Source organism: Dreissena polymorpha, chromosome 8, assembly GCF_020536995.1.
Source record: "Dreissena polymorpha isolate Duluth1 chromosome 8, UMN_Dpol_1.0, whole genome shotgun sequence".
In the NCBI taxonomy this organism is placed as follows: domain Eukaryota; kingdom Metazoa; phylum Mollusca; class Bivalvia; order Myida; family Dreissenidae; genus Dreissena; species Dreissena polymorpha.
Genome location: NC_068362.1, coordinates 58,017,877 through 58,044,805, shown reverse-complemented (window position 1 = coordinate 58,044,805; position 26,929 = coordinate 58,017,877). Strand labels below are relative to the sequence as shown.

Below are 26,929 nucleotides of genomic sequence, written 5' to 3'. Positions count from 1 at the left end.
TTTATAATCATAAGGCAGGCATCATGAGGAAAATAATACGTTATATTGTACAATACATTTTGTATATTGCACATTCATCTTAAATGTATATCTGATAAAGCATGGGGTAGAATTCATATTATGCGCAAACTTAAATTTAAACTTGACCGAAAATCGTTAGAAAGCATGTATACATCCTTAATTCGTCCACCAATTGAATATGCAGATAGTATATGGGACAATTGCACACAAATGGAAAAATGTTAACTTAATAGAATTCAAAACGAAGCAGCGCGAATTGCCTGTGGAGCATCCAAATTAGTGTCTTTAAATGGTTTGCAAAAATAAATTTATTGGGAACCGCTGCAGGATCGACGTGAAAAAAAACATAAACTCATTATTTTACATTATGCAAAACTCTCTAAGTCCTCAATACTTATCCGATCTGGTACTTTAACATGTAGGATCTTTTGCGGGGTATAATGTGCGAAATGCAAATGACATACGCACTACCGAATGTAGATCAACCCTTAATTATGATTCATTCTTTTCCGCAGTAATACAAAAATGGAACATATTACCAGACGACGTAAAAATCGTGAATCGCTGAGCATCTTTAAATCCATGTTAAACAGAACCGTAGTTAAAACTCCGTCTTATTATTATGTAGGCAAACGCTATCTTTAATCAACCTACGCGCGGTAAAGAAACAAATCAAGTGTGCTCAACGAAGAGCGTTTTGCGTTTTTTCGTCGCCTCTTTGTTATTGTGGTGCTACTTGAACTAATAACCACTTTTTCTGCATTGTCGCATCCAGACTGTTGTTGTTTCTCGTCAAAGTATATTAAGAAGCTGATGTGTGTGGTAGAAAGACTTGAGCAAAGATGCGATGAGCTTATAGGAAAGTTTGGACGATCAAGTCATGTGATTGGTAGACACGCAGTGACATTGAAAAAGATCGACGATGCTATCTGCGTGGTTCACAGAATCACCTAAAAGGACCATGCCCGAAAAACCGGCGAAGGAAACAAGGTCAAAAGATATCGACTTCCATGAAGCCAGGAGAGCTTCAAAGAGACAGTGCCAATTAGCTAAGAGGCATTTGTTTTCTCAGTAAAAGCCAGACGGTGGAATATCTGAGTGCATCAGCACAGGAGAAACTGATTCGAGGAGAAATTCGGATAAGAAAAATCATGCCAGAATGCGGTGAAACAACTACCGGTATGTTCTGAGGGAATGGATGAAACCTCTTCAGTCTCAGCCGGCATATAAAATTGCCGGTGCTGGTAGGGCTTCAGTGAAGTATGAAGCCAGTATTAACAAAAAGACAGCAGTTTTGCTAGGAGATTTGAAGTGGATTCAAAGAACTGTGGTGCAAAATGCTGAGATGTTAGTTCGATCTCGAACAGACGTACAATGTAGGCACTAAAGCAGAAGGTAGAGCATCCGTGAAAAAGTAGCTCATAGTACAGGTTCAGGCTAAAACTAAATGTGACCGTCTGAAAAGGAAGATTGCGATAACTAACGATGGTTATACAGTCTATGCAAGAGAGACTCTAGTAACTCAATTACGGGTGAATGGTCAGCATGTCTTAGAGAGATATATGGAGGCACGGCAAGTATCGGTGACTTTATCATTTGGTATAATAACGACGGCCTTGTGTTTTCGGCTCAGTGCGAATCATGTAAATAGTGCCTAGTGTTTTGCACTTAAGTCGATACGTGCATTATCTCAGGAAGAGATTCGTTATGGTATTATGTTCGGTAGCCCTTTTTGAAGTTTGCTTGTGTAAATATTTAGGATTAGTTGTACTCTTTGGTTTTACATTTTCTGTATTTTTGAATGTGAAGAAACTCAAGTCAAATCGGAGCAGTGGTTTATATGACAAAAAGTGTCGCGTCGAATTTGATGATTTGCTTTTCTTCACGGAAACAGTATAATTACCTCCCTTAGTTTGACAGTTGCCATGTAAACTATATGGTACGTACTTGTAATTCACAAAGTAAGTCTTGTTAGTTATGATTTATTCAGCATTGTTTAAACAACTGATATTTTAGGAATTTGTGCCTGAGGAAAATAATTCGTTAAATTGTATTTAAAGTGTAATTGGCCATCCGAGGCCATCGGACGGTACATGGTGACTGTGACGTCGCACATATAGGGCTCGGTGGCGGCCTCAAGGAATCTGCCTCGCGCTTCAATTGCATTTCACATTCCACAATTAAAATTTACTATTCCTGAGGACTTCTCCAGAGAGATTTTTGAATACCGGCTCTTTCCTTCGCCTAAGGTAAAGGTCACTCTTCAAGATTTTACTTACAGAAACATTTCGTACAAAGTTTTCCATGTAAAATCATAATTAATATGTTCACAAATACTATAATGCTATCACTTTAATTCAAAACTTCTTTGACGCAAAATAACCACTGACATGGTTATGAATTTAGGAATTTCTATAGTAACACTGGAGCGTTGCGTATGTGGAACAAGAACCATTGTCAGAAAAATAATCGTCAACTGCTTATTTCTTATTCAAGACGTGACGCAAATAAGCGTAGAAACACAGACATACTATTTAAGCCATATGTATTCGTTTTTGTTTTTAATATGTAAGAATCGTTAAATTTACAATTACCATTGAATATGTGCGAGGCTTAGTGCTGACCTCCATCAAGGTATGGTCATTTTGAATATAAAGTATGTGTATGATAAAATAACCTATTATTTTGCTTTAAGAATCTTTGGCTTATTACGCAATTTATTAGATTTCAGCCTTGGGTTAATTGTCTTTGAAATAAATTTGCGTACGAACCTTGTGGAAGTTTCCTTGGTTTTCGGTATTTTTGACGTTTAATAGTATTTCAGTCATGTACAATTACAATTAAACTTCAGCTGCACCAACAGTAGCGACACCCTTATTATGATATGAAATTAGCCCTTTATTTATGTATGGCAAGGAGCCAATCCCAAACAATGAGCCTCAAAGTAAATGATTTGACAACAAGCATATTTACATAACAAATGCACTACCATTAACAAAACTGGGGTTACCGCCTTGGAACTGTCAATGCAAAAGCATTGTGGGTTTAGACCGGTTTTAAGGAGATACAAAGCTATCACGTGGTCTAAATTGCCCTTCATATTAAATAAAAGTTTATAAACTTCTATTCAATTACAATTAAACTACTCAGTAGTTATATGCACATCAGATAACCAGAGCTGTGGCTTTCTGATGCACAAGAGAAACCAAGGTGAGTATCAAATGCATCTAAAATTAAGTAAAAAGACTTTTTGGTTGACTTGTATAATGTTTACACTCAGATAATCGTCGTACAATGCAAGGATAAGTCAAAATACGGTTGTTAAAGGCCAAAAATACAAAGCTAGGTTGTGTATTTCGTCTTCAGGCACACAAAAGAGTACAGTTAAAACTATAAAATGAAATAAATTGTTTAAAATCGACAATATTATTACAAAATAAAATAAAAATTTGATTTAATAAAAACAGATATTGATAATCTTCAAAGCAAAACAGTTAGTTAACCAACTCACGTATTTCTTGGCCATGCTAAGCAGTTTTAAAGGATTATCAGTTCTTGTTGCACATATGTGTGCATGTAACTGACAGCTGGTGTACATGAACTTGAGGCAGGCCAAATAATAGTCTCAAAGATAATGCATGACCAATACCCCAATAATCTATGTGTACGGGATCCCCGAAATAACGACCAAGCGCTCCAACAAGTGTTACTCCGGATCATGAGTAAAATAGGTAGCGTTGGCGTAGTGGATATGGTGACCGTCTAGGACAAGAAGGTTATGGGTTCGATCCACACTGTGGTAGCGATCTTTGGTTCTTTCCCCAAAATATCAATTACTTGGTCTACCCAGGAAACGGAGACGAGCGCGTTTCAATGTGCCATATGCTTTATATCTTTATATGAAATTGAGCTTAACTAAAAACTGAGCTGGACGATCCCGACAGAACCCTGTGATATACCTTGTCCAGCAATGCATCACATCAGCTCCATTAGATGCCGCATTCTCGCAGCCACCTACATTAACAACGTACTGCTTGCCATCTCCGAGTTGCACGGTAGAAGACCAATCAGTGCTGTCAATCTACAGCAAATATAATTACTTATTGCATGTTTGTAAAATGTGGTCACAGATTGGCCTCTGTTTGCCGAACAGGCTAATCAGGGACGACACTGTCGGCCTAAACTGGATTTCGATAAGAAGAGGCTTTCATTTAACGAAAATTTTCATTAAAGCTGAAAGTTTCGTCCCTGATAAGCCCCTGTGGACTGCACAAGCTACTCTGGACCGACGCTTTACGCACATGAATAAAGTCCCGTTCTGAGCGCGGCTCAGATATATTTTCTCTAATTAACCCTAATACAGTTTTAACCCAGTTAATGATATTGCAAGTGGAAGCAGGTTAATCAAGTTTAAAACTAAAATAAATAAATGGAGGCAAGTCAGACAATCGTAATGATAATACGCTTTAATTTGATAAGTAGTAAAGTTATGTGTGTGAAAATATATATTTCACACAAAATAAATTGCATGAGGCCTGCCTTGGATTATTTCTACATTTAATGGCGAAAAACCTAATGCAGAAGAAGTGAGTGTGATAAAAATAAAAAAAATAGTCGCTTAATAAACCTTGTAGATTTAAATTACCACATCCTTTGTGCTCAGGTCAGCAGATTTCAAGCATATGTGTTGTGTGAATGTTAAGTTTTTGTTCAATTGTTTCATAAGATGAAAAAAACATTTAAGACTTATTTAAATTTTTGCTATATCGGCCATTTTTTGCAGTGAAATGGAACCATATGGTAATTTCTGATGAAGGACTTTCTTAGGTTTATTTGCGTACACTTCAATGAACATCGGCGCATTCCTTACACAATTATCAAATATTTACAACTTTAACACAAATTCTATTTAAAGCTCAAGCGTCTATTATGTGGAATGAGGCAAAAACTTATAAACATTTTTACAGAAGACCACCATATGAACATGTGTGTACAATTAGGTATAAATATAAACATACGGTTAGAAAAGGGGTAGTTCAGACATATTTTTTATTTTTAGCTATGGCGGCCGTATTGCTCACTGAAGCGGAACATATTCAAATGTTTGGTAAATAACTATCCAAGTGACATTTGCGAAAAGTTCTTTGACAATTTCTTAGAAATACAACCATTTTACGCATATTGCAAGCAATCCGGCTATAAAGTCGTGATAAGAAGCTCATTATAATTAGAATTACATAAGTAAAGGAGGAGGCAATCAACTAATGTTCACATGAGACAGTTCGAATGAGTATCTTAACGATAAAAATACAACCACAAACAATCGGTAAAAAGAGCAAACGCGACACCACAACCGCGTTGTCAGTTATATTTAACGCAAAATATCTCGGTATAAGTCACTGTGGACGAAAGAAAGTCATTTACACATTCTCACTTCAAAGCGTTGACATATTTGAAGTTTCAGTAAAATTGCTTGAAGGGGTGGAAGTAGTTTGTTTCAAAAACTGAGAACATTTCATTTTTCTTAAAGATTACAAAAATCAAGAGCACATAACTCTGAAAAGTCTCAATTATTTGGAAAGAGAAACATGTCTTGCAAATTGTGTATAATAAGAATGCAATACTGCTCCAGCTGCTGGAGTTTCACTTCTTTAAATTTTATATTGCACATCTACATTTCATTATAATGATATAGTTTATGTTCCAATTTAATTGCTTTTGAAATTGGGAAGAAGTTTCACATGTAATGAGCATCAAATGACGGACGAAGGGACAGAGTAACTCCAATATGCCTGCTTCCTGAGGGGTATAAAAATGGCGTTTATAGTAACATTACCATAAAACTAGATTTCACGGTTTTATCTCAAAAACTTTTCTTTTTCACGTCTGTGATAATTTGTTTTAAATAAATTAGTTTTTAAGACTTTATATATCAGTACATTTCTCTCATTGATGCATACAATTTCGGTTAACAAATAACAATTCCAGTGTCATGGTTGATAACAATAAATGGCTCGTGTATTGCATTTGATGGGGCTACTCCTATAACACGGACCGTCCTGCTTTTCAGCCGTCTTGACCTTCAGCAAACAAGGCATACAGATAAATTGCTTATTTATCCAAGTTATACCTGAATAGTATCTTATCACCTTGAACTATGTTTGCACACAATGTCTAGATCAACTCTGAACACATGGAATCACATTATGTATGCTATATATACCCAGCTAAATCTGCATACATAAACTTCGCTTTATGTAATTTATTAAAGCTTGGGTAGTATCTGAACACAGCAAGTATGTCGATGCAATCTCTTGCACGACGGTTACATTACATTCACCTCTGTGTTGGGCTCAGAACGGACTATTGTTATGAAAGCGTCTCATTTATGTCATGATCATTCAAAGCGTTCATCATTGAGGTTACAGAATACTAAACAATCTCTTGCACGACGGTTACATTGCATTCACTGCATTAAAGAAAACCATCTCATACCATGATATCTTATATCAGTCTTAATTCATTATTATAAAATTGATATGGTTTTTTTATGTTAAGAAACCAACATACATACACACGTCGAAGCAATTCCTAACGTCACTCAAAAAAATATGTTCAATTGTTTACATTTGTGAAGTGCGTGGAATGATTCCATCTGCGTTAATGGGCAATAAATTAGTTCCAAAGAGTTGCATTAAAACTCGCAAGTTTTTGCACGATTTATCGTACATTTAAAAGTCATATTTCTTAATTTAATGCACGCGATCTTAAATATCAAATCAAATATAAGTTGAATGCGTTTGTTCGGTTTTATCTATTTTATAGACAAAATGGAGGGCTGAGCCTTTCGCAGAGTTGTATGTGAGAGCAAGGAACGACAACTCTGCGCGGAGATTGATGTCGATGATGCCTGGATTAAATCGAAATAAATCAATATAACCTTACGTGTGTAAATCATGCCTCGGAAGAAGCTAAACGCATGTACAAACACTCTGCATGCCAACTATACCTGGATATAATCATGCAAACGCACTAATAATGTCAATAATGTCTGCCGAGATTCTGAAAACGTGCACAAAGCTTCCTTATGTCATTTATGCCTGAATATATTCTGAACACATGCACTCATATTATGTGTGTCCACTTTACAATGAAATAATCTTGTACAATAATTGTGTGTGTCAATTATGCCTGAATAGATTCTTTACTCATGCACTTACCTTATTTATGTCAATAATGCCTGGATAATATATTGTACTTACCTTTTGTATGTGGTATATACCCTTGATACCATCTTGAACTTACCTTCTGTATGTGAAATATGCGTGGATAGACACGAAAACACTTCACCGGACATGCGCTCCCTTGTCTTTCCAGTTCTGTCGCGTAATCCCTCCAATGTGATAGTCTCGTATTACCCTTAAAAAGGTGCAATAACATAGGAATTAGGACATCGAGAAACATAATGGGATACCATCTGCTAGACTTGTATTTCATGTGAGAGACGAAGAGCTTATACAATTAAGGCAAACACTACAACATGAACACGAACAACTTTGAAACACTTATTTGACTTTCCGCGGAATACTAACCATAAAAAGAATTGAATTCACCAAATGATTGCTTTACAGCCCAGGCTTTCAATATGATTATCACATATATTCATACATCTGTAATTGTGTATTTATTAATAATTATTAAATATATGTGCAATCAGTTGCCCAAAATTATGCTTTGGCACAGGGTCAAAGCCTGCAGTTGAACAAGGAACATAGAATATAGACAATCATACCACTTTTTCATGCTATTTAATCGAAAAATATATATTTATGAGTTTATGCATACACAACAACTGTAACAACTTTATCAAACATTTGTTTAAAATTCACATCAGGGCCTCGTTCTGACATTTGTAAGACGACTATCTCATCCCTTTTCACCGAAATGAGGTGCCTCGAAACCAACATAAATGAAGGGATAATCCAGGTTAGACATAATTGTCACTTGTTTATGAACATAACTGTGTTGATGTTTGTTTGTTTAAAGACAGTGATAGGTTAAATATGATGAACTGTAAAATAAAGATTCCACATTATCAAATATAATATATAAAACATATAGACAACTTATGTACAATTTCAACCAACTTTAAGCATGTAAATGTTATTTACTTAAAATCACATTTAAGCATTTAATGGCAATATATTTACAAAGAAACTATGTAGATATTTTTATTTAGGTGTCATATGTTTACAATTTCAGACATGGATCCTAAGCCCAAAAAGTGGCAATCTACACCGAATCCACAGCTAACTAAGGAAATAGTTCAGAAGACTAAAGTATGCGGAGAAGCGACCGTAGATAAATAGGTGAGAATTAAGGATGAACTGTTAGATGAAAGTCAATTCGTGACTTTCAAACAGTAAGCGAAAGAGGATTTGTTTACTTTTAAGGTAATACCGTGAAAACAAATCTCAATAAAGTGAGTACATTAATGTTTTCATGAGAAATTTTATAACGATACGCTTTAATCTGTTTGACTAGATTCAAGTACAGAAACTTAAATATTCATTCTAAAGGCACATTTATATTTATGCATGAATAAGTTTCACTGCCAGGTAAATTTAGTCGAGCTATAGTCCATGTGAGGAGTTTTAAAGCTAGATATTCGTTACCTCTGCGTAGACCCTCCGGAAGTGATTGGTGATGTTTTGTTCCCTTTGTGAAACATTAAGAGCGGGAAATAGAGAACCAAAACTGAAATGAAATCAGACTGTCATTATGGTATTTCTTGCTCCCTTCACAAACATAAGGAACAAATCTAAAAGAGATGTTACAACATTTTAAGCGATTGAAGTCTTATTACTTTAATGAAATCTGTATTAGAATAAACCTAACATAAACCTATCCAGACACACACAAAAAACACCAGTGTTCTGCCAAAACATACACAATGTTTGCATGATTTATAACATTTTTACGAAACAATTATAAATTGTCATTGATGCGCATTTTAACAGATGATGATTTTAACATCAATGTATTTGACATTGGAATGGAGAATATTGTTTTTATTCCATTTCAAACATAAACAAATATTCAAATGCGTTCTAAAGATTACATCCTGAATAACATTTGCCATTTTATGCAAAATATATCATTTTTGTATAGACATGCACATGGTTGATATATATACATATATAAACAAACACGCTGTATTCATTTTATGCCGAAGATTTCGACCTCACGGTCTTCATCAGCGGCCATTTTTTATTTCAAGATGATGAAGACCGTGAGGTCGAAAGCTTCGGCATAAAATGCATACAGCGTTTTTGTTTAAATAATACAAGGCTTATAGAGACTTTGTTATATATAGCGCTTTACGAATTCTCAGCATGTGTGGTCCAATACAAATTCTCAATTTGAAAGCGTAACTAACCAATATAAATGCAAACGTAGAAAACCCAGATATGTTTGTCCAATTCAAATGAACACTAACAATTCTGAAATATTTGCGTCGTATACAGATGCATAATTTCAATACCAAAATAGTGTCGAATACTTATACATAATAACAATACCGTACCTACACCGTTTGGTTAAATGGAAATCTACAAAACCAAAAAATGCGGTATAGTTAGAGAGAAGTGTTCGTATCTTGCTTTAAACACTCAAACAGCTTTTTTTACTAATCAGATATTAGATAAAAATAAAAAATACAACATTTGGACTTGTCTTGACTTTTGTGAAGCACTTACTTTTCTGCTGGATAACTTGTTCGTTGAATTAAATGGTAAAATAATTAAAGCCTCTATAACGCTAAAAATCAACGAAAATTTCGAAAAGTGTTTCGTAAAATAAAGTTAACACCTAAACAATCAGTGTTCCTTTAAGCAATAGCCACAATTTCAATGCTAGATTTGATATGACTATATAGATTTTTGTAGATACAAAATGCTCGTTTTTTTGGCCTGGGGCTATAGTAATGATACAAATTTCTGAGACAGTCAGAATTGGCTGGCTGCCAAAATCCAAATTCCCCAAAGTCCGATTTACCACTTCATTCATGCGCAATAAAATTAGTTCTTTGCAGATCTCAATAACCCTCCTTGTAAATACAGAAAATCACTATATAACATAACAGTATTGCTAAGCATTGGCTACGACATTGTTTTTTATTGTTTGCATATTCATGCGAGAAATCGTTTCTCACTTGACGGTATAGGCCGAAAAGATACGAGTTTTACGGAGACAGTAAGAAGATTTTTTTTCTCAGACATTTGTTGAAGACATTATATTTGGTATTTATAAACATATTTTAAAATATTGTTATTTTATTTTGCGTTAACAAGACATGCCAGAAAAAAAATATATTCACGATCATTCTCGGAAATAGACGAAGTAACCGGATATAGTATTTCACTGCGCAGATCGAGCGCGCAAATCGAGCGCGCAAAGTTCACGTGAGACAAATTACACAATCTGTACACAGTTCTTTATCAGAGTAAGTTGAATATCTTTTGTATACACGTTACAAAGGAAGTATGAGTGTTTCCCTGATCTGTTAATTATGTAATAAAAACGCTATTTTAGGCTATTGAAAGTGATTTATTTGACGCCAACAATATAAGTTTTTTGCGACCATGTTGTTGTATATCTTCGCCGCCTTTGTAGACACACCACTACTTGATCTTTAGAGTTGAACACAAGGTTATCGTTCCCACCACCAGTATCGTGTAGTCCTCCGCCGGCTTTGTACCCTGTTGTATATACACATATATTGTCTTTTCTTACAGTCTCTGAACTTCTGCACTCAACCGCTAGGGTCAATCCGTATAAATTCGGACAAAGGAGAAATTTGGACAATACTTCTTTCCAAGCACACTAAATCAAGCCCCAGGCCTTCAGTGCCTACAGCGCTTTGATTATTTATTTGTGACACAATTAATTTCATTTTAATTGTCCGCGAATATATCTATTCATACGAATATGGGTACAAATTGTGCGCCATTTATAGCAGATCTTTTCTTAATATTGTTATAAAAGCGATTTTATGTTTGAATTATCGAAAACTAAACAACTAGATTTGATTCAACGTTTTAATCTAACTAGTAGGTACATTGATGACATACTTAATTTAGATAACCCATTCTTTAAACAATATATTCACAAAATCTACGAACGAACGAACTAGTCTTAAATAAATCGTGTCAATCCAATACAGATGCTGCGTATTTAAACTTACATCTTACTATTAATAATAATATGATTAAGACAAGTTTATACGACAAAAGGGACGACTTTAACTTTGACATTGTGAATTTTCCGTTCCTAGATGGTAACATCCCCAAAGGTCCTGTCCATCCTATCGTTTTTACATTTCGCAGTTGGTACGTTATACCAGAGCATGTTCATGTATTAAAGATTTTAATGATCGTATTCGTATATTAACGAAGAAATTGCTAAAATAAGTTTTTTTTATCCTCACCTAAGAAGTAAATTCGCTAAATTTCACTCAAAGTATGGTGATTTAATTTCAAAATATAATGTTTCTTTAAAATGGCATTTAACTTATGGAATTTCCGTACCAACATTTTATGGAGATGTTTTGAAGCGTGTTCGCGAATTAAAATATATTAAAGAAAATGTTAATATTAAACTTTTCAATTTAATTAAATCATTTTTATCAAAAGGATATGATGTTAACGTACTTAAAAACACATGCTTGTTGGTTTTCGATTCACTATATCGTTCTTCTTTTAAACTTTGGAATCATTAATGGAATGACCATTTTATATGTTTGATTCTTAAATATTTAACCACCTAAGCTGGTTTTATTGGCAATTCAATTTTACAGTACCGCCCCTTTAATATTTTTATTTTTTATTTCACAGTACTGCCCCTGGATTTTCTTTATAGCGTCATCTTGCCATCGCTTCTCAATTGCGTCTTACGATACACTTTCACTGTTCTTGGCTACATTGATTTTTGTATGACGTCATCGCTTCTATATTTCTTCATACGACACACTTTCACTGTTTTAATCTACATGCATTGGGTTTATAGCGTTCAATTTTTTATATTTTCTTTCGGACAGGCGTTTCTTGTTCGATATATTTTTTAGCAGTCACATAAACAACCAAGCTATGTAATATGGATCTTTTACACCCATTATTGCTGCTTCTTCCTGTAATTTGCGCGATGATGATCTAAAATATAAACTTTATTATGCTATATTCTTAAATCTTTTTCTAAAAAGAAGGGATGTATTTGACACTTGTTCGCAGTTTCATTTCATCGTTCCTCAAAAAGTTGTAACTGTATATGTGTTTATTTTGTTTTGTATTGTGCTGTTTTGTACTGTTTTGGCAATTGGTCACTTGCCTTAAATAAAGGACCACCTAATTGTCTATAATGAGAATGCAATACTGCTCCAGCAGATGGAGTTTCACTTCTTTATATAGTTAAAGTGCACACTTAAAATACCCAAAAGGTGTGGCCCAATAAAACTTTCTTACATACCTTTTACCGTGTGGCACATTACAAATGCATTTTGCCAAAGCCAAAGTGTGTAATCAAATGCAATTCTAAACCATATTATCTGTTACAAATGCACACTGACACAACCAAAATGTGTTTCTCAAATACACATGCTCACTTACAAAACCAAATATGTTCCTCCAATACAAATGCTCGCCTACGAAAAACAAATATATTTGTTAAAATGCTCAATTACGAAATCCATATATCGTCACCTTAGCGCAAAACAGTGATAAGTGACATTTTTTTCAAAAAATGACTTTTTTGCATAAAATGATCTTAAATGATGCCATACATGTCCTCAATAAATATCAGAATGGTATTCCAGTTTAATTGAATTGGAACTTTTTAAGAAAATGTCATACTGTATTATTTACACACATAGTTCTGTTTGGTGCAGTATGTAAATAAGTGCACGTATCTACTTACTGCGCCAATGTTATTTTCATTTAAACTGCTTTGCATTGTGCAAGAAAGTCACAAGTGCACATGTTTACTTATTGCACCAAAATAGTATTGATTTCCAGCAAACTTATTTGGTGTAATATAGTAATAAGTGTAATATATCAAGGCCAAAATGATGACATCAAAGCTAGAAACTATGACATCATTGTGATATCATTTATTATATTTTCATGATCTTAGTCATCAATCTTTTACGTTTTATTTTTTTTTTAAATTGTGTGATCAGCAGCAGCTTATTTCCAGACTTATTCGAAACAATCACTTTACTGGTAAGTTATCTCTATTATAAAGTTATCTAACTAATACAGAAATATAAACATAGTACATTTAAATGTTACTGTATAAAACATGCTTATTTTTTATGAAAATAAGAGTAATTCTTATATCCTGAATGATTACAATTTAGTGTATAGATGTGCTTGTAAATGACTTAGTATACTGTAGGCAGATTCATATTCATGCCAAGCACTTAACTGATACATAATTATTAAGAGAAGATGCCCACTAATACTAGTAACATTTTTTCATAACTTTAAAGGGGAATAAAGGGTCCCAAAGGGGAAAAGTCTTTAAAAAAATGAAATTAACAATATAATGAGAATATAATAAGAGTTTATAATGGGTATATTTCACGGGACAGGTATGTATGCATTTAGAAATAAAAAAATTGATGTTTCTTGTTTATATTTTTATGTCAAAACTTTGAATGTTCATTAAATTTGTGTTTATCAAATTTGTTATTTGCCTTTTATTATAATTGGTTTAATTATTGTACGAAAATGTATTAGCATAGAGTAATTATATAATACAAACAATTATTAACTAAAATGAGAATCCATTTCCTCGTTGACATAGCCCCTTTAACCCAATCGGCCAATGATACATCTCAAGTCAACTCTACAGCGCCTATATTGCAGTTTTTGTGTTTTTTATTGTTTTGTTTTTAAGGAATAGACAGTATTCTTTAAATGAATCTGATAACGTTGTAGGTCAGCCATGATACAGGCTACAATTCACCAAGGGCATTCAAAGTTCCAAGCAAATGGCACACAGTGCATGGCAAATGCAGTTGCAGCTGTTGTAGAGTCCTACAATACACCATTAAAAAGCTGGTCACAGGAAATCCTGGACTATATACTTGAAAGAGATGATCTTCTGTATGCACAACATGGTGATGCCTCTCAAAAGTACTTCATGAAAGAAGATTTAAAAAGTGAATGTGATGGATTTTACCATGCAATTAACTTTGGAACAGCCTTTACTGGTTCCACTATGGACAATGAAAGGAGCTACCCATTTTTTACGCTTGAACAGGCATTGGGGGCATGCGTAAGTGTGTATTCACTATGGGAAGTGGCACACCAAGCTTTAGTACAGCTATCATGCATTACCAAGACAAATATTAAATGTTTGACCCTCACTCAAGGAACGCTGCTGGCATGCCCAGCCCTGATGGCACTGCTGTTGTGTCCATTCATAAGAGTTTGTCAGATCTATGCCTGTTCATAAGACACTTATCAGCTTCTATTGACGAATCCAAAAACATTCCATTTGAGGCGGTAAGTGTTACTGTATTACCAGATAATACAATGATGGTTGAGTCAGATTTTGAGGGGTTCTCAGATTCAGATGTCAGTGATGGTGATCTAAGTTGCCGTCTATTTATGGCTCAGGAGCATGCATCAGATGTATCGAGTGTGTCAAGCGTGAGCAGTGTGGACATACTAGATGATTTATCCAGCCTATACAGCATAAACTTTGAAGACATAATAGAACTTTCCAGCGTCAGAAGTGTATCACCAATTGACATTGCCATTGATGTACCTGATGATTTAAATGACAGTGCTACATTTATTGAATCCATCAACATAGATGTATTTAATGATATTTATGAAATTGAGCATGTACCAAATTCTGTTCATCTTAGGGCTTTATCCAGTGATCAGACAGGTCCAGTTATGTTGCTTGTGCCAGATATGTTTGATTCCCAACATTTGCCTGATTCTCATGTAGGTCACAGTAGTGCCTTGACCAGTACAGACCACACTGACCAGATTTTACGTAGTGTCAATCAGACAACCAGTACGGACTGCACTGACCAGACCTTACGTAGTGACGCTCAGACGACCAGTACGGACTGCACTGACAAGACCTTACACAGTGACGCTCCGATGATCAGTACAGAGTGCACTGACCAGACCTTACGTAGTGACGCTCAGACGACCAGTACGGACTGCACTGACCAGACCTTACATAGTGACGCTCAGATGACCAGTACAGAGTGCACTGACCATACCTTACGTAGTGACGCTCAGACGACCAGTACGGACTGCACTGACCAGACCTTACGTAGTGACGCTCAGACCACCAGTACGGACTGCACAGACCAGACCTTACGTAGTGACGCTCAGACGACCAGTACAGAGTGCATTGACCAGACCTTACGTAGTGACGCTCAGACGACCAGTACGGACTACACAGACCAGACCTTACGTAGTGACGCTCAGACGACCAGTACGCACTACACAGACCATGCTTATCAGACCTTACATTTTGACAACGTGACAAATGGTATAGACAATACCGTGGGTTCGGATGATCAAGCACTTAGAAAAGGAACTCGCAAGAGGCAAAGAAATAAGGCTAATTGGAAACGTAATATTAGAAAGAGAAGAAAGAACTCTGGTCAGAGTTATGTTTCATCTTCAGGTAAAATCAAGCGGGCCAAAAAGGTAAAAAGTGGGTGCGGCCAAAACTGTAGAAAGAAATGTCATAGTAAAATAAGTCCTGAACAAAGGGAAGCAATTTTTGATGAATTTTGGAAATTGGGGTCTTATCCTAAACAGAAAGAATTTCTATGCAGCACAGTAATGGAGTTCAAAATTAAGCGTGTCAGGGTAAGGGACACAATTATAAAAGAGAGAAAGATGTCAAGAAACTACATGTTTCAGGTCAATGGACTCAATGTTGATGTGTGCCAACAATTTTATAAAGATACACTAGATGTATCCGCAATAACCATTTCAACAGCTTTGCATAGAGCTGCTCCTTACATTCACACAAGCTTTCCTGATAGAAAGGGTACGCATACAAACCGTCCAAACAAAATTCCTGATGCCATTATACAAGACATTAAAGGACACATTGATAGCTTTCCTCGGGTAGAGTCTCATTATTGTCGTCGATCAACATCTAAGGAATATTTGGAAGGGGGTCTAAATCTATCAAAGATGTATAGTCTTTATTCCCAACAATGCCATGAGAAAAAAAGAATCTATGTACAGGTACATCTTCGACAATTTTTACAATATTGCTTTCAATACACCCTTGAAAGACAGGTGTGATGTCTGTTCTGAGTATGATAATATGAACCCAGATGAACAAAAAGCCATTCATGAAAAATATGAAAAACATATTCAAAACAAGGAAGCTGCCCGTGCTGAAAAAGAGAAGGCAAAAGAGGCCTCTCAAACTGACCAATATGTATGTGCTGCATGTTTTGATATACAGCAAGTAATGCTTCTCCCACAAGGCAACCAGTCTTGTCTTTACTATGCTAGAACGTTGTGCAATTACAACCTGTCTGTTTATTCACAAGGAACTGGGGAGGCATAGTGTTGTGTATGGCATGAGGGTATTCCTGGACGGGGGTCTTGTGAGATAGCTTCTTGTGTTCATAACTTTCTGCAGACAATGGCTTCTAAGAGCATAAAATCAGTTGAAACATTTTCTGATAATTGTGGGAGTCAGAATCGCAATCGTTTTTTCCTCACATTGCTGTAGTACAGTATGAAAAATCTGAAACTTGATCACATGTCCCATACGTATTTGGAAAGAGGGCACACGCAAAATGAGAATGACTCGGTTCATTCCAGTATTGAAAAATCATGTAAAAACATAAAAATATATACCACTTCACAGTGGTGTACTTGCATGCAAATGGCGAGACGCAAGAAACCATTTTTTGTTACTGAGATTGGCTCTGACAATTTTTTTTATTTTAAACATCTCAGTACCAATATAAAGAAGTGAAACTCCAGCTGCTGGAGCAGTATTGAATTGTTTATTAAAACAATTAGTTGGTCCTTTATTTAAGGCAAGTGACCGATTGCCCAAACAGTAAAAAACAGCACAATACAGCACAATACAAACCAACATAAACACAAAATATGAATAAAGCTGAGGTCACCGCCTTGGAACGGTCAATGCAAAGCATTGGGGGTTTAAACCTGGTTATAGAGCGCTCAACCTCACAATTTGGCCCAGGGTACGAAATTTGGATAAGGACACCCAAGGTTTTAACATAAAATGGATGAAAATAAAAACCATTTCCTGCCACAGTGAGAATCCTGACACTGCGCACATACAATATGACTACAATAAACCATGTGTGTATCTAAACATGCAACCTTATCTCAGAAACAAAGTGAAACAATTGCCTTGCCTAAAAAGACTTTTCAGGTCTGTTAACAAGAAGACCATTCCTCAGGCTAAATATAACAGTCTTGTGAAATTGTGTGAAAACAACACAATACCATCTGCATATCATGCATTCTACAAAGATTTGCCCTGTGAGTGATAACCTAGTTGTAACTGTTGTTCTATGGTTGAAGTTACTGGTAGTTCCATGTTCTTTGTACTCTCAGTTACAATAATGATCAAATTTATGCTTGATATTTTTTCCTGTAGTGTTATGTTAGATATCATGGAATTTGCAACAACATTTAAAAATGAATCTTGACCTTTTATCGACGTAAAGCAGGCTGTCAACTGATTTGACAAATTGTATTTAACTCGCATTAAATAATATTAGGCGAAGTATACTGTATCAATGTATGATGATGTTTTCATAATCCTCAATTTGTGCCTGTTCCAATGAAATTATTTTTTCTGAAGTTTACAAATTAAATTTTGATGCTTGCTGTTACAAATATAATTATGTTAAATGAAAGACCAGTGTAATATTATTGTTTAAAGTTGATTAATAAATTATCAAACAATACATGTGTTTTTTCATTAACATGCAAGATGTTTCTTTAAAAATGAAACATTATTCATTTCATCTTAAAAAGATTCATAGTGCTAGGCATGGCAGAACCCAAGTACTCATAATTTTGCTTCCTTCATCAAAATTGGTGTAAACATTATTTTGTTTTCAATTTTCTTAAACATTTTATTCTTGGTTTTATAACAAAATCAGTAAATTGTTTAAGGTTTAACCATAATAACTTACCTTATTCAGTTATTGCACAAAGAAAGTCCAGTGCAATATAGTAATAAGTGCACTTGTTACAGTATCACACTAAAATTATTTCAATGTCAAATGAAGTTATGTGCAAATTCATCAAATATAATATTACTTGGTAGCAATATACTGAAATATATTTTATCTAATATATTTTTAGTTTTAAAATTGTATAAAAATGTTAACAGTGTTAAAATCAAAGCTCAATCTTTTATAACAATCAGTTTTTTACTCTCCTGTAAAATTTTGAAATATCGACTTATCACTGTTTTACACTAAGGTGACGATATGTTCTTCAAATTAAAATGCTCGCTTACAAAACCCAAATATTTTTCTGCAATATATATATTTACTTACAAAACCAAAATATGTTCATCCAAAACAGATGAACACTAACAAAACCCAAATATGTTCGTCCAATACACATGCACACTTATAAATACCAAGAAAGTAAAAAGGACGGGAATTGGACCTAGGGCGCTTACCTGAGATCCGCAGGAACTAAAATATTCTGAGAAAGTGGAGTTCAAAATAATTCAAGTATTTTATTTAATATAAATATCATCATAAAGTACATAAGAGGAAATTTGTCACTGGAAACAACTTTTATCAGAGCATCGTTACCATGTTTAAACTCAATCAACGCATCAAAAGAACATATTTCTAGGCAAGTGTCATTAAGATTTAAACTAAAAATGTTACTGACATTGTTCACAAGTTTTCCCTATAAAGAAAACCGCCACTCACCTGAGATCCTTGTTTTTAAACAAAATGAAACTATTTTCAGACACAACTTGCCATGTTATTTCCTCATGAAAACAACCCTGTTTGAATCACAAATATTTGATAATCACAACAAAACAAGTTCTCAAGATCTCATCAATAAACATTTAAGCTACAAACATCTGTACGGTGTTGTCTATTATTATCATTGTATAAAATAATTGTTTGATCCAAATTGGTATAAGTATTGATAAGTATTGATGCAAAGCATCAAAGGGCGTCGGGAATTTCAGTGTAAAAGGCACTCAATGAAGTTACATGAAACGAATTTTTTTCTACTGTAAATTTTAATATATTGGCCGATTATTTTAAACAAAATAGAAAAAGATACTAGTATAACCATTATGTATGATTTTGTGTTATAACCCCCAAGTAACCATTATCTATGATTTTGTGTTGTAACCCCCACATATTTCATAGTTCATTTTATTTACATTGGTTTCCTTTTTTTACTGGCATCCGTTTGCAGTTTTCATTAATGGAACAGAACTGTGTAGGTTTTAAAAAATCTGCTTCATCTTGTAAGCGTAATTTCATATTTTTCTCAACGTCAAGGGGAGATGATTCTGAACTTATTCTTACGTTGCTCATTTACGATAGGGGTTGAGTACTCATTGATATAAAAACACTGTAAAAGTTTTAATGTGTTGACGAACCCCCCCCCCCCACCCTCTCACACACATATTTCATGGGCATAATAAAAACAAAAAATGGTTACAATAAAACAGCATATTTATTTAAACTAAAATGTCTTCATCAAAACAAAAAGTTAACATAGAACACAAATAAAATATTTTGATTCTACTGGGGCTCGAACCTTGGGCCTCTCACATGTGAAGCGAGCGTGTAACCACTACACTACGGAACCGCTTGAAAATCACCTTCTAACTAAGATATTAATAAGCTATTAATAGTCGGTTGAAATGTAAACCCGGAAGTTTAAACGCTGGATAGCGAGCGGGATTAAAGGTCCATACCAAAGGGTCCATGCCACTGGCAAGATACGGGTAAGGCCTGCGGCCTTCTATATGTGGTTCTTTAAAAAAAAAACCTGTCGGAGGACTTGATAGTAATGAGACTGGGGTGCTGTGATGGTGCTCCTCATTGATAAGCGGCTGCTTCCTTTATCAAGACTCATTATTACAATTAATAATACGTGTCGCGCTTCGCGCTCTATAGCGCCTTTATTAGTAATTATGTGGTTGCTAGGATAGTGGAACAAATAAGTTTTGCTTTAATACAAAACCAGAAAGTTTCACCGGTTCGCGTATTTGCCAGTCCCTGTGATCTTTTATTAGTGCCAAGTCCCTGTGATCAGTTATTAATTAAAAGAATTAGTTTTGCAATATTGGCAATAAATGTTGTAGTAAATGTAATAGGCACAAATGCAGTACTTATTTACACTAAATTACACAAAAATCACCACTATGCAAGATATTCTGACAACAAAAATATATACATTGATCCGTAAAATAACTTCTCCTCCCATAAGCGAAAAAAAACGCATTACATACTAGTCGCCGCACTTCAGTGCGACGCCAATTTATGTATTGCTGATCTTCAAATAGAACAACAATGTTCACTCTGAGATGTGTATTGTTTTTTATGCTAAGCAGGTGGCTAATCAAAGCGCTGTAGGCGCTGAAGGCCTGGGTCTAGGTTTAGTGTGACGTAAAATGCATTTAGGATGTTTTGTCCGAATTTCTCCCTTTGTCCGAACTAATACGGATTGACCCTAGCGGTTGAGTGCAGAAGCTCAGAGACTGCAAGAAAAGACAATAGTTGTGTATATACTACAGTGTACATAGACGGTGGAGGACAACACGATACTCGTTGTGGGAACGATAACCTTTTGTTCAACTCTACAAATCTGGTAGAGGTTCGTCTACATAGTCGGTGAAGATATACAACAACAACAACAACATGGCCGCAAAAAACTGTTATTGTTGGCGTCAAATAAATCACTTTCAATAGCCTAAAATAGCTTTCTATTACATAATTAACAGATCAGGAAAACACTCATACTTCCTTTGTAATGTGTATACAAAAGATAATCCACTTAAGCTCAAGTCTCACTTTTGCCGGTAGAGCTCCGGTCCATCCCGGTTTGCTAACGCCGGTCGACCGGCGAGGACCGGGATGATTCGTAGAATTTTTTTAACGCTGTCACACTATTTCCCGGTGCCGCCCCGGTTGAAGCCGGTCAACAGCCCGGAAGAGTTCCGGTCAACCCGGACTGGCTACGGTTTATCTCGGTGAAGCCCCGGCAGAGCCCCGGTGAAAGCCGGCAGCGTCCAGGCATAGCCCCGGTTGTCGCATGTAGTGCCCCTGTTGAGCCCCGGTGAAAGCCGGCAGCGTCCCGGCAGAGCCCCTGTATACCGTAACACCGCCGGCACTCACATTGTCTATACCGGCATAAGACCCCGGCAGAGTTACGGCAACGCCCCGGTTTCACCCCGGTCGTCGCCGGTAATGCCCCGGCGGAGCCCCGGTGAATGCCGGTGGCGTTCCGGCAGAGCGACGGTTTTCTTATATACCGTAGCTATACCGGGACTCTAACGGCATTCACCGGGGCGTTGCCGTAGCTCTGCCGGGCTCTGTATGGGCCCCGGTGGAGCTACGGTGCCGTCCCGGTTGTTCCCGGTGCCGCGCCGGTCGTTGCCGGTCCTTCCCGGTTCATCCCGGAGGTATTAAATATTTTAATACTTTCCCGGTGGAGCCGCGGTTTTCCCCGGTTCATCCCGGTCGTCCCAAATGGAGCCCCGGTTCAACCCGGTAGAGTCCCGGTTAATACCGGTAGATCCCGGATCACGCACCGAGGCTCCGCCGGCATCATAGTGAGACTGGGCCTTTACCCTGATAAAGAACGGTGTACAGATTGTGTACGTTATCTCACGTAGAACTTTTCGCGCTCGATTTTCGCGCTCGATCTGCGCAGTGAAATATCATATCCGGTAACTTCGTATATTTCCGAGAATGATCATGAATATTTGTTGTTGTAGTTTTTTCATTTTATTTTTTCTTTAATGTCTCGTTAACGCAAAATAAAATAACAATATCTTAAAATATGCTTATAAATACCAAATGTAATGTCTTTAAAAAAATGTATCAGAAAAAAATTCTTCTTATTTTCTCTCTCATTTCGTTCGTCCAAAAATAAATGAATTCTTTGCTTACTAGCAAACAAATGACAACAAACATTACAACAAACACCAAATGTAGAAAGCGGTCCGCTTTTATCGAATAAACAAAGAAGAAACTTAAGTATGTAAATCACGTTAGCCAAACATGAAAAACAATACAAATGATCAAATCCCTAAACTTTTTTATACTGTTTATTTATTGTCTACACTGAAATGAACATTCTACTTCCCTGCTGAGCAACGACTGCTCCACAGTCGATGTATTGCTGAAATTCCCCGACAAAACTTCATGATTTTCCGACATTTTTCCAACACAATATCAAACTTAAAACAAATATATTGAACCACAACGTGCGTTGTCTCCTGTAAGCGGACCTCGAATGACGCTATACCCGCCAAAACTCACGCAAATCCAGTGCATTAGTAAACACGCATGTTTATTGAACTGTGACGAAAAGAATCGCAATTACTGTCTCCGTAGACACGTAAAAACTATGTCGTAGCCAATGCTTAGCAATTTTGCTTCAATGACATCTTTTTACACGTTTTATGACACTGGCACGTTGTATAGTGATGTTCTGTATTTACAAGGCGGGTTATCGAGATCTGCGAAGAACTTCTTTGATTGCGCATGAATGACCGCCAAGTGGTAAATCGGAGTTTTGGGAATTCATTCATTCGTGGGTTTTGGCAGCCAGCCAATTCAGACTGTTTCAGAAATTTGTATCATTATTATGGCCTTAGGGCTTCGCCCCAGGCCAAAAAGGGTCGATTTGAGAGAATAGAGTGGTTTCCAGAAAAGCTATGCAATGATGCATCCATTATTAGATGCCAAACACAAGTTATAAACAGTTGTTTCTCCCATAAGTAATTGTCTGAGAAATTAATTTTACTACATTAAGTTTTGAAAATATTTTCAATGTAATAAAGAGTACTCAGATAGCTTAACAAGTGTGTGTTACTGTTAACCCCAACCAATAACCATCATAATAATAATACTCTTCAGAAAGAGACAAAGATCAACAATGATATTTGGCAATTTTGCTCTGTGATTCATCGGCAGAATAAATAATCATATGCCTGCATGAAAATCATGAATATCAAAATATGCATAAATTTCATTCAGAGTGTAAATCGGTTATTTCTAACCCGAGTGTTAACAAGGCTACACATTAGCTATATTAGGAAAATACCCTTGTCGCATAGCAGCCATGTTTTTCAACAGACAGTTACCATTATCGAACTCCTCCCAGATATCATAAGAACAAATGTTCTGACTAAATTTCAGATTGGACTTGACGTGAAACGTATAGAGTGTAAATAAGGTTTTACTCTAGCCATATAAAATAAAACTGCTACCCCTCCCCCTCCTGGCGACCATATTTTTGCACGAACAAGAAACATGTTCGAACTTGGCCGAGATATCATTTGAATAAATGATCTGACTAAGTTTCATGAAGATTGGACAATAAATGTTACTTCTAGACTCACTGTTAACAGAGTTTAACTAAAGCCATATAACAAAAAATGCGCAGCTACATGGCTGCCATGGTTTTCAACGGAACATAACTATTGTTTTACTCTACCAAGACATAATTAGAATAAATGTTCTAACCAAGTTTCATGATAATTGAACAAATGTGAATTTTAAAGTGTTGACAAGATATTACTATAGCCATATAAGGAAAACTGTTCTGCCCCCCGGCAGCCTCTTCAACAGACTGGAACCATTTTTTTCGAGTTCGGTCTAAATATCATTAAAAATCATCTGACCATGAAGATTATGAAGATGAGACAATACAAGTGACTTCTAGAGTGTTTACATGGTTTTGCTATAGCCATATAAGGAACGTTTTTTCAACGGACTGGAACAATTTTCGAACTCAGCTGAGCTTTTATAAGAACAATTATTTTGACTTAGTTTCATGATAAAATTGGACAATAAATGTGACTTTTATAGTGTTAACGAGGTTTTACTCAAGCCATATAAGGAACACTGCCCCGCCCCTGGCGACCACGGAACTTAACACCTTTCAAACTCAGCTGCAATTCAATAGAAACAAATGTTCTGACCAAGTTTCATGAAGATTAGACAATATATGTGACTCCGAGAGTGTAAACAAGCTTTTTCTTTAATATGACCTAGTGACTTACTTTTGACCTCACGTGACCCAGTTTCAAGCTCAGTCAAGATGTTATTTGGACAAAAGGTTTTGATTAAGCTTCATGACGTTTGGACAATAAATGTGGCCTCTAGAGTGCTTTCAATGTTTATGTTTGCGATGGACGACGCACGCCGGCACGACTCACAAAAGTTCAACATGAGCCCATTGTGCTCAGGCGAGCTATAAACCAATATTTGTGAACAAAACCAAGTCCTTAAACGTGTGGCACACTTGCATACCCTATTTTTCAACAATAAATGAACTGAACACTTACAAATTCCAAACTGTGTGGTCAGTTACAACGGACGCTTCAAGTGTAAAACATGGGGTACCGGATCGCTTGATTCGTTTTGGCTTCGGGCATTCCCTTGAACCAGCTTCGCACTTATCATCTGGAGTTAAAAATAGATATTTCGTTTGTAATGAATTTCAAATGATTTCAGGAAACTATACGCATATCATGTGTGTTGACTATATATATATATATATATATATATATATATATATATATATATATATATATATATATATATATATATATTTATATATTTATTTATTTATATTGATTTATTTGTTTGTTTTAACTTCAATATAATTAATCTACATTCATCATTACGAAGATAAACATGGAGATGAAAAAGTGAAAACTATCGGTAACAAACGCGGTTCTTCTCTATAGCAATTTGCTAAGTATGTAGTTTAACAGAAAAAATACGTCCATGGAAGTAATCAGCTCACTTACCTTTCTGGAGTGTTGCTTTAAAAATCAGCATACACACTATCAGGATCAGTGGTTTAAGCAGGTGACCCATGTCCTTTCTAACCAAATAAACATACATGTAATTCACAATTCATATTTTAAAATTCATATTAAACCATTTTGGCGTGAAATCTATCAAAAAAGTATTGACTTAAGCAATAACAAAGTTTGTTTGTAAAGGTTCCTGTCTTATGTAATGCAATAGTTATACAAATATGTTGCCAACTGAAAGCTTTGCGACTTTGTTTTGCTCTTTTCTTAATATATAAGGCCACTCCAAATTGATTTGTTGGTCGTCGGATTTGCAGCACCTATTTTTTCAAAATGGAAAAAAAAAGATATAAAAAATTACCGCAAAATTTACCGCTCGCACTAATTTTTGTGTCCTTCTGTAACCATAGCGCATGTGTTTTTTTTTATTTGTGAAAAAAGAAAAAAAGCAATCTCGCAGAAACGATTTTGACGCTGAATATGAATGCCAAATATAGTGTTTCGTAACCTTTTTAATCGATAACTGTAGTCGCTCGAAAGTTCGATCGAGACGACCAGAAAAATGGCTTTATGCGTTTTAAAAAATTGCTGTGAAAAGTTGCTAAAGCCAACCCTTATAAATATAAACACATCTGCTTCGTTCTGTGACTAATTTAAATGTGTTTGTTCACGTTCGAAAATGCAATTATCAGCAGATACCGTTGAAGCATGTTCAATTTAACAACATCAGGAAAATGACGTAAGTTTTTTATGCATTTTCTTCATTAAACGGGCATATGGACAGTATTTCCCTATATGAAGGCAAATTTTTCCTATAACACAATTTTAAGTGAACAAAAAATAAACATAAAATAATTAGATGCTGGTTCTAAAAGAGTCACAGGGACAATGTTTAAGAAGTATTAAAATACATGGTTGACGGAAAATGTTTTACAGCTAGGTCCGTGTATTTTAGAAACATCCAAAAAGTTTTTTTATTATGTATACATTTATTTCAGAAAAGTACAATACCGTACTAGCCACCGATATGCCCCTTTTAAAATAAGGTATCGACAATGGATTATATGCATGGTCTTTGTCCGACTGTCTGTCATTATCAGTTTGATGATTGTCCCTCTTCAAGTGCTATTGCAACATGGTGTACATTTTCACAGCTTGCAACATGGTATACCTTTCACAGCTTTCACTTTTGAAAACTTCGAACAAATATAAGCAGCAGTAGGTAGACATGTGTCCCTCACTTCAATGATATGGTTATATTTCGTGGTCAAAGGTCATATGCAACTTATTCCTATAAATATGAGGTCGATATACATCGACCTCATATCGTTTTACGTCAAGTTGCTGTAGCATCGTTCCGACATGAAATCATATCGAAAGCTTTAACGGCTGCAAATTCATAAACTAGCGCAGAATCTTCATGGAAGTTATTCAATAATATGATTATAGGTTCTACCTAATTTGCGGGAAAACGCTTAAAAGATGTCTATTTTAGTTGGCATATTGATTTGAAATAAAAGCCTGCACATTTGAAATGGAACAACCCAGCTCCCAAAAGGCCATTCGTATTTAGAGAAATGAACAAAAAACATTTTTTAAGATTTAGGCAATGGATAAAGCAACCACTAGTTTTGTTTACGAACATTTTAATATCAAGTTTAATGGTTGTTCACTTTTAAATAAACAATATTTAACATTTCTGTCTTAAAAACCTCTTGAATAGATGAAAGTAACTGCGTTTAAAGTAAAATACATGTTTAAATATCAGGATACATTTTATTATAAATTGTTGGGCATCTTTAAATCACTTGCATAA

General features: G+C 35.5%; 1 protein-coding gene across 3 annotated transcripts in view; it reads right to left on the bottom strand.

Moving 5' to 3' along the window:
- LOC127842161 (uncharacterized) overlaps window positions 1-26,929 on the bottom strand; it is a 60,381-nt gene that overhangs the window by 23,403 nt on the left and 10,049 nt on the right. For 2 of the 3 annotated variants that reach the window (XM_052371512.1, XM_052371514.1), the window contains exons 2-6: window positions 25,105-25,181; window positions 24,637-24,754; window positions 8,697-8,778; window positions 7,327-7,440; window positions 3,981-4,102 (exon numbers count right to left, since the gene is read on the bottom strand). In XM_052371512.1, the coding sequence (XP_052227472.1) occupies window positions 3,981-4,102; window positions 7,327-7,440; window positions 8,697-8,778; window positions 24,637-24,754; window positions 25,105-25,174 (506 nt within the window). In that variant the 5' untranslated portion in view covers window positions 25,175-25,181. The remainder of the gene's footprint in view (window positions 1-3,980; window positions 4,103-7,326; window positions 7,441-8,696; window positions 8,779-24,636; window positions 24,755-25,104; window positions 25,182-26,929) is intronic. The other variant, XM_052371513.1, reaches the window with a different exon arrangement.